The sequence below is a fragment of the Ascaphus truei genome, chromosome 5 (genome assembly GCF_040206685.1).
Source record: "Ascaphus truei isolate aAscTru1 chromosome 5, aAscTru1.hap1, whole genome shotgun sequence".
Lineage (NCBI taxonomy): Eukaryota > Metazoa > Chordata > Amphibia > Anura > Ascaphidae > Ascaphus > Ascaphus truei.
In genome coordinates this window covers 131,893,783-131,902,484 of record NC_134487.1, presented here as the reverse complement: position 1 = coordinate 131,902,484, position 8,702 = coordinate 131,893,783, and the positions used below count along the sequence as shown (strand labels likewise).

General features: G+C 58.5%; 1 protein-coding gene across 4 annotated transcripts in view; it reads right to left on the bottom strand.

The window, feature by feature from the left end:
- The window catches only part of DBN1 (drebrin 1), a 68,576-nt gene extending 60,176 nt beyond the window's left edge, over positions 1–8,400 (bottom strand). Inside the window, exon 1 of one of the 4 annotated variants that reach the window (XM_075600843.1) lies at positions 8,191–8,400. In XM_075600843.1, coding sequence (XP_075456958.1) covers positions 8,191–8,276 — 86 coding nt within the window. In that variant the 5' untranslated portion in view covers positions 8,277–8,400. The remainder of the gene's footprint in view (positions 1–8,190) is intronic. The other 3 variants (XM_075600844.1, XM_075600846.1, XM_075600848.1) reach the window with 3 other exon arrangements.
- Positions 8,401–8,702: the final 302 nt, after the last annotated feature.

Below are 8,702 nucleotides of genomic sequence, written 5' to 3'. Positions count from 1 at the left end.
ATACATAAATCCAGTGGTCCCGACAAGAAGCGATACATATTCTTTTTTTTTTACAAGACAGCAATAGGTAAGGCTGTTACTTAAAAAAGGTCATTGAATATTTCTAAAGAAAGCCAAATTGCACTGACAAGCTGTTAAAGAAAATACATTGTTGACCCAGCATGTTGGGACTGCCCCTTTAAGAAAACTGCAGCGTTGTGACCTCAGACCGACCGCAGGCTCCACCGCTGCTACATCTGCAGTAAACCCCAGTCTGCACATCACCAGGTGCCGGCTGCCACCATGGGGGATCGGGTATCGCGGCAATGCACAGACAATGCACTGAGGTTCAAGGCACATCTGTATCCAGTTATCCCGCCCCCCAAACACAGAGCGGCATGCTCAGAGATGCACCAGGGCCCAGGGTCACTGAAGGGTGCTATTCTCCCATTGAAATGAATAGGCGTACATTAGGCATGCCGCAGCTTGGCGCCACAGAGACAATTTGGGCCTAGGTCTGTGAGAACTCAGGAAGAGGTTGGTGTAATAATTCTAGTGATAAGGGAGAGGGAGAGAGAGCAGCAAACGTAGCGAGAGCGAAAAACGCTGAGAGGGAACGAGAGAGGAGAGAGAGGACAAGAAGATCAAAATGGAGATAGGTGTGAAAAAAATAGGAGCAGGAGAGAAAGATGGAAAGAGTCTAAACAGGGGAGGGGCTAGAGGGCTAAGGAGGGGGTAGAGGGCTAAGGAGGGGGTAGAGGGATAAGGAGGGGGTAGAGGGATAAGGAGGGGGTAGAGGAAAGGGGCGGAAAAAGAAAAAAAAAAGAGTGAAAGGGTTGAAGGGAAAAAAGGGGGTGATGGATAGACTAAACAGGCAAGAGAGAAAGGAAGAGAAGGGGGAAGGAGGCTAAGGGGGGGAAGGAGGCTAAGGGGGGGGGAGGGGAAGAAAAGAGGGGGGGAGGGGAAGAAAAGAGGGGGGGGAGGGGAAGAAAAGAGGGGGGGAGGGGAAGAAAAGAGGGGGGAGGGGAAGAAAAGAGGGGGGAGGGGAAGAAAAGAGGGGGAGGGGAAGAAAAGAGGGGGAGGGGAAGAAAAGAGGGGGGAGGGGAAGAAAAGAGGGGGGAGGGGAAGAAAAGAGGGGGGAGGGGAAGAAAAGAGGGGGGAGGGGAAGAAAAGAGGGGGGAGGGGAAGAAAAGAGGGGGGAGGGGAAGAAAAGAGGGGGGAGGGGAAGAAAAGAGGGGGGGAGGGGAAGAAAAGAGGGGGGGAGGGGAAGAAAAGAGGAGGGGAAGAAAAGAGGGGGGGAAGAAAAGAGGGGGGGGAAGAAAAGAGGGGGGGGGAAGAAAAGAGGGGGGGGAAGAAAAGAGGGGGGGGGGAAGAAAAGAGGGGGGAGGGGGGAGAGGAGAAGAAAAGGAGGGGAAGAAAAGGAGGGGAAGGGAAGAAAAGGAGGGAAGGGGGAAGGGGGAAAAAAGGGCGGGAAGGGGAAAAAAAGGGGGGGAAGGGGAAAAAAAGGGGGGAAGGGGAAAAAAGGGGGGGAAGGGGAAAAAAGGGGGGGAGGGAAAGAAAAGGAGGGGGAGGGGGAGAGGGAAAGAAAAGGGGGAGGGGGAGAGGGAAAGAAAAGGGGGGAGGGGGGAGAGGGAAAGAAAAGGGGGGAGGGGGAGAGGGAAAGAAAAGGGGGGAGGGGGAGAGGGAAAGAAAAAGGGGGGAGGGGGAGAGGGAAAGAAAAGGGGGTGGGGGGGAGAGGGAAAGAAAAGGGGGGGGAGGGGGAGAGGGAAAGAAAAGGGGGGAGGGGAGAGGGAAAGAAAAGGGGGGAGAGGGAAAGAAAAGGGGGGAGAGGGAAAGAAAAGGGGGGGAGGGGGAGAGGGAAAGAAATGGGGGGGAGGGGGAGAGGGAAAGAAAAGGGGGGGAGGGGGAGAGGGAAAGAAAAGGGGGGAGGGGGGAAGAAAAGGGGGGGGGGAGGGGGAGGGGGGAAGAAAAGGGGGGGAGGGGGAGAGGGGAAGAAAAGGGGGGGAGGGGGAGAGGGGAAGAAATGGGGGGGAGGGGGAGAGGGGAAGAAAAGGGGGGGAGAGGGGAAGAAAAGGGGGGAGAGGGAGAGGGGAAGAAAAGGGGGGGAGGGGGGAGAGGGGAAGAAAAGGGGGGGGGGAGAGGGGAAGAAAAGGGGGGGGAGGGGGGAGAGGGGAAGAAAAGGGGGGGAGGGGGGAGAGGGGAAGAAAAGGGGGGGGGAGGGGGGAGAGGGTAAGAAAAGGGGGGGGAGGGGGGAGAGGGGAAGAAAAGGGGGGGGAGGGGGGAGAGGGGAAGAAAAGGGGGGGGGAGGGGGGAGAGGGGAAGAAAAGGGGGGGGGGGGAGAGGGGGAAGAAAAGGGGGGGGGGAGAGGGGAAGAAAAGGGGGGGGGAGGGGGGGAGAGGGGAAGAAAAGGGGGGGGAGGGGGGAAGAAAAGGGGGGGGGAGGGGGGAAGAAAAGGGGGGGGAGGGGGGAGGGGGAGAAAAGGGGGGGGAGGGGGGGAGAAAAGGGGGGGGAGGGGGGGAGAAAAGGGGGGGGAGGGGGCAAGAAAAGGGGGGAGGGGGGAGAGGGGAAGAAAAGGGGGGATGGGGAAGGGGGGAAGAAAAGGGGGGGAGGGGAAGGGGGGAAGAAAAGGGGGGAGGGGGAGAGGGGAAGAAAAGGGGGGGGAGGGGGGAAAGGGGAAGAAAAGGGAGGGGGAGGGGGGAGAGGGGAAGAAAAGGGAGGGGAGGGGGAGAGGGGAAGAAGGGAGGGGAGAGGGGAAGAAAAGGGAGGGGAGGGGGGAGAGGGGAAGAAAAGGGAGGGGGGAGAGGGGGAGGAGGGGGGAGAGGGGGAGGAGGGGGGAGAGGGGAAGAAAGGGAGGGGGAGAGGGGGAGGAGGGGGAGGGGGGAGAGGGGGAGGAGGGGGGAGAGGGGGAGGAGGGGGAAGAAAAGGGAGGGGAGGAGGGGGGAGAGGGGAAGAAGAGGGGAGAGGGGAAGAAGAGGGGGAGGGGGGGGGAGGGGGGAGAGGGGAAGAAAAGGGGGGGGGAGGGGGGAGAGGGGAAGAAAAGGGAGGGGGAGGGGGGAGAGGGGAAGAAAAGGGGGAGGAGGGGGGAGAGGAGAAGAAAAGGGGGAGGGGAAGAAAAGGGGGGGAGGGGAAGAAAAGGGGGGATGGGGGGAAGAAAGGGGGGGGAGGGGAAGAAAAGGGGGGGGAGGGGAAGAAAAGGGGGGGGAGGGGAAGAAAAGGGGGGGAGGGGAAGAAAAGGGGGGGAGGGGAAGAAAAGGGGGGAGAGGAAGAAAAGGGGGGAGAGGGGAAGAAAAGGAGGGGGAGGGGGGAGAGGGGAAGAAAAGGAGGGGGAGGGGGGAGAGGGGAAGAAAAGGAGGGGGAGAGGGGAAGAAAAGGAGGGGGAGAGGGGAAGAAAAGGAGGGGGGAGAGGGGAAGAAAAGGAGGGGGGAGAGGGGAAGAAAAGGAGGGAGGAGAGGGGAAGAAAAGGAGGGGGGAGAGGGGAAGAAAAGGAGGGGGAGAGGGGAAGAAAAGGAGGGGGGAGAGGGGAAGAAAAGGAGGGGGGGAGGGGAAGAAAAGGAGGGGGGGAGGGGAAGAAAAGGAGGGGGGAGAGGGGAAGAAAAGGAGGAGGGGGAGGGGAAGAAAAGGAGGGGGGGAGGGGAAGAAAAGGAGGGGGGGAGGGGAAGAAAAGGAGGAGGGGGAGGGGAAGAAAAGGAGGGGGGGAGGGGAAGAAAAGGAGGGGGGGGAGGGGAAGAAAAGGAGGGGGACAGGGGAGAAAAGGAGGGGGAGAGGGGAAGAAAAGGAGGGGGAGGGAGGGGAAGAAAAGGAGGGGGAGGGAGGGGGAGGGAGGGGAAGAAAAGGAGGGGGAGGGAGGGGGAGAGGGGAAGAAAAGGGGGGAGGGAGGGGGAGAGGGGAAGAAAAGGGGGGGGAGAGGGGAAGAAAAGGGGGGAGGGAGGGAGGGGAAGAAAAGGGGGGAGGGAGGGAGGGGAAGAAAAGGGGGGAGGGAGGGAGGGGAAGAAAAGGGGGGAGGGAGGGAGGGGAAGAAAAGGGGGGAGGGAGGGAGGGGAAGAAAAGGGGGAGGGAGGGAGGGAGGGGAAGAAAAGGGGGGAGGGAGGGAGGGGAAGAAAAGGGGGGAGGGAGGGAGGGGAAGAAAAGGGGGGAGGGAGGGAGGGGAAGAAAAGGGGGGAGGGAGGGAGGGGAGAAACAGGGGAAGGGGGGGAGAAACAGGGGGAAGGGAGGGGGGGGAGAAACAGGGGGAAGGGAGGGGGGGAGAAAACAGGGGGAAGGGAGGGGGGGAGAAACAGGGGGGGGAGAAACAGGGGGAAGGGAGGGGGGGGAGAAACAGGGGGAAGGGAGGGGGGGAGAAACAGGGGGAAGGGAGGGGGGGAAGAAACAGGGGGAAGGGAGGGGGGGGAGAAACAGGGGGAAGGGAGGGGGGGGAGAAACAGGGGGAAGGGAGGGGGGGGAGAAACAGGGGGAAGGGAGGGGGGGAAGAAACAGGGGGAAGGGAGGGGGGGAAGAAACAGGGGGAAGGGAGGGGGGGAAGAAACAGGGGGAAGGGAGGGGGGGAAGAAACGGGGAAGGGAGGGGGGGAAGAAACAGGGGGAAGGGAGGGGGGGAAGAAACAGGGGGAAGGGAGGGGGGGAAGAAACAGGGGGAAGGGAGGGGGGGAAGAAACAGGGGGAAGGGAGGGGGGGAAGAAACAGGGGGAAGGGAGGGGGGGAAGAAACAGGGGGAAGGGAGGGGGGAAGAAACAGGGGGAAGGGAGGGGGGAAGAAACAGGGGGAAGGGAGGGGGGGAAGAAACAGGGGGAAGGGAGGGGGGAAGAAACAGGGGGAAGGGAGGGGGCGAAGAGAGGGGGGGGGAAGAAACAGGGGGAAGGGAGGGGGGGGAAGAAACAGGGGGAAGGGAGGGGGGGGAAGAAACAGGGGGAAGGGAGGGGGGGAAGAAACAGGGGGAAGGGAGGGGGGGAAGAAACAGGGGGAAGGGAGGGGGGAAGGGAGGGGGGGAAGAAACAGGGGGAAGGGAGGGGGGGAAGAAACAGGGGGAAGGGAGGGGGGGAAGAAACAGGGGGAAGGGAGGGGGGGAAGAAACAGGGGGAAGGGAGGGGGGGAAGAACCAGGGGGAAGGGAGGGGGGGGAAGAACCAGGGGGAAGGGAGGGGGGGGAAGAAACAGGGGGAAGGGAGGGGGGGAAAGAAACAGGGGGAAGGGAGGGGGGGAAAGAAACAGGGGGAAGGGAGGGGGGGAAGAAACAGGGGGAAGGGAGGGGGGGGAAGAAACAGGGGGAAGGGAGGGTGGGAAGAAACAGGGGGAAGGGAGGGTGGGAAGAAACAGGGGGAAGGGAGGGGGGGGGAAGAAACAGGGGGAAGGGAGGGGGGGGAAGAAACAGGGGGAAGGGAGGGGGGGGGAAGAAACAGGGGGAAGGGAGGGGGGGGAAGAAACAGGGGGAAGGGAGGGGTGGAAGAAACAGGGGGAAAGGAGGGGTGGAAGAAACAGGGGGAAGGGAGGGGTGGAAGAAACAGGGGGGAGGGGAAGGGGGAGGGGAAGGGAGGAAGGGGGAGAGGGGAAGGGGGAGAGGGGAAGGGGGAGAGGGGAAAAAAAGAGAGGGGAGAGGGGAAAAAAAGAGGGGAAGGGGGAGGAAATAAAAGAGAGGGGAAGGGGGAGGAAATAAAAGAGAGGGGAAGGGGGAGGAAAAAAAAGAGGGGAAGGGGAGGGAAAAAAAGAGGGGAAGGGGAGGGGAAAAAAGAGAAGGGGGGAAAAAAGAGAAGGGGACAAAAAAGAGGGAGGAAAAAAAGCGAGGGGGAGAAAAGAGGGGGAGGGGGAGAAAAAAGACGGGGAGGGGGAGAAAAAAAGGGGGGAGGAGGGAAAGAGGGGGCAGAGGGAGAAAAAAAAGAGGGGAGTGGGGGGGAGGGAGAGAAAAAAAAGAGGGGAGTGGGGGGGAGGGAGAAAAAAAAGAGTTGAGTGGGGGGGAGGGAGGAAAAAAAAGGGGAGTGGGGGGGGGAGGAAAAAAAAGGGGAGTGGGGGGGAGAGAAAAAAAAAGGAGGGGAGTGGGGGGGGGGGGGAGAAAAAAAAAGGAGGGGAGTGGGGGGGGGGGGGGGGGGAGAAGTGAAGCAGCAGGGAGAACGGGCAAATTAGAGTTTAAAAAGGAGGGTGGAAAGCCAGGGAAGAGAAGGGTTTGACATACGGGAGGAGGGAGAAAGGAACAGAAGGGTAAGAGAAATACATTGATTGAGAAACAAAGAAAGAAAAAAAGGGGGTATGGGGAGTAGAAAGATGAGGTAATAGAGAGAATGAGAGAGGAGAACAAGATTGGTTTTCTGAGCCAAGAACACAATTCGTAGGACAAAGCTGGCCAAGTGCTTTAGTAACTGGAGCTGCAGCTTCCCCTCTCCAACACCCACAGATTCCTTGCAGAGAGAAAATGTATTTTACGTCTAGCTTCCCCCTCCCCCAGGTATACACAGATCACCATCAAAATCGTGATTTAACCCCATAATTGCCTTTACCCCCCATAAACTTGGTGCAATCCTAAGAGCTGATCTCAACCATTTTTTTCACATGCTGTAATCATTTGTCTGATCTCATCCTGGCAGACGGCCCCCATCCCCCAACCCTCTTAGATTCTGGACAGACCCACCCAAATGTAAGTTTTCAATGTCTCCCCAAGGTCTACCCCCACCCGATCCCCCCTCCCCAAAAACAGCTCAGATAACAGAAAAAAACTGAGACACAGGCTCCCTCCTATCCTGTGACCCACCCTCCACACCACAAATGTTCTCCAATTCCCTTTCTGCTGCAAGCAAGACACAAAGAAGCAGATCTGACAATGCAGCCCCAATCAGTGGTAGCTCTCTGCACAGCCCAATCAGTGGTAGCTCTCTGCACAGCTCAGCATCCCAGGCAGCCTGGGCATTGTGCATTAACCCATCTGCCTAGCAATGCACTCTTGCTAATAATGGCTGCAAAAAAAAACAAGCAGAAGACAGTGTAGTGATTCATGGTTGAATCTCCTAGTCACAAAGAGAAGGAGGGAAAGGGGCATGGCAAGAGAACCTGCACATTATCCAGAGGGGGGAGAACCTGCACATTATCCAGAGGGGGGAGAACCTGCACATTATCCAGAGGGGGGAGAACCTGCACATTATCCAGAGGGGGGAGAACCTGCACATTATCCAGAGGGGGGGGGGGGGCACCCAAGCTATAGCCTGCACACTGGTATCTGAGGATCCACTACAAAGGCTGTGCCCTGCATCTTATACCCTACACCTTAAAACATGTACCCTGCACCCACCCCTTATTATATGTTGTGTCATTTAAAATAGTGCATCAGCTGTAATCCCAGCATCTTAATCCGTACACACCTGCCTAGAAAGCACACCCCCTGTTGTACCCCCCAACCTCACTCAAGTAACATGGAGTCACTCTTGGCCCAAACTGTGACATGCATTCCTTCCCTAAGCATCATCCTTACTGCACCTCCAATCTGTGCCATGTACATTTACCTACACTACCATCCCAATGCCTCTACACTAATGCTGGGTGCCCCACCCCTACTGTACCAAGCATCATCAACCTATGCACAACCTGTTTGGAGCACTCCAATCCTGTGCACAGAACACTAGACCCCACCATGTACCCTGCTCCCCAATATAATGTCCCAGCGAACACAACCTCGCACTCCATGTTTCCAGCTCACTCCCTGCTGTGCAGCCTCATACAGTGCCATGTCTCCCATAGCCCATTTTATTCAGTGCACCCCAATTCTCCATGCCCTGCACTGCTCCACTTCTGGCCCCTCCCATTCCAGCCCAGCCCCGTCTCTCCACCCTGTGCCATACACCCTGTGTCCAGCGCAACCCGGCCTCTGGCACCATGTATTTACACCGCAGCCCAATCCTCTATGTGCTTTGAACACTAATCCTTTCCACGCACTATTCAATGCACCCCAATACCCTGTGTGCATCCTGCATCACAATCCTCTACACCCAGCACCCCCATCCTGCACCATAATGCACTGTGCCCAGCACCAGCGTCATTCAGCCCCATGGACTGTTCCCTGCAGCACAGTGATCCTACCATACACTATGTGCCCTGTGCCCTGTGCACTATGCCCTTGCACTGCCCATACCCTGTGCCCAGCGGCATCACAATCCTGAACCTCATATCCACGTGCCCTGCACCAATCCCCTCCATGCATTGTGCCCCGCATCCCTCCCACCCCCTCCACCCCCACTCACCAGTCTGTGGGGCACTGCTCCTGGATGACACCCTGGTAGGCAGCCAGCAGCTCCAGGCGGTGATTCTCGAAGGTAACGGAGGCCATGCCGGCTGCAGCCTGACTGTGTGCCGGGGGATGGAGAGATGAGGCAGCGGACTGAGGGAGGGAAAGAGGGATGAGGAGGAGAGAGATGGAGGGAGGGAAGGAGAGTGGAGGGGGCAGTGACACACTCTGCAGCTGGGGGAAGGGGAGGGACGGGAGGGACGGGAGGTAGGAGGGGAGCTGCCGGGTCCTAATGCTGAGAGTTGAGCAATCAACTTGTCCAAAAATCCCATGTCAGGCAGCAGTCAGACAGCAGCAGCAGCAGCATCAGGAGGTCTTATCTGATTCACCAGATGTGATTTAGCATTGGCAGAAGGGTTATTAAACAGTGGCAATACTGTCCCTAATAATAGGAAATAAGGGAGCAATACTCCTTGCACACCATTATTATACCATGTTGTATTTTATTATGGTATATATTATATATTA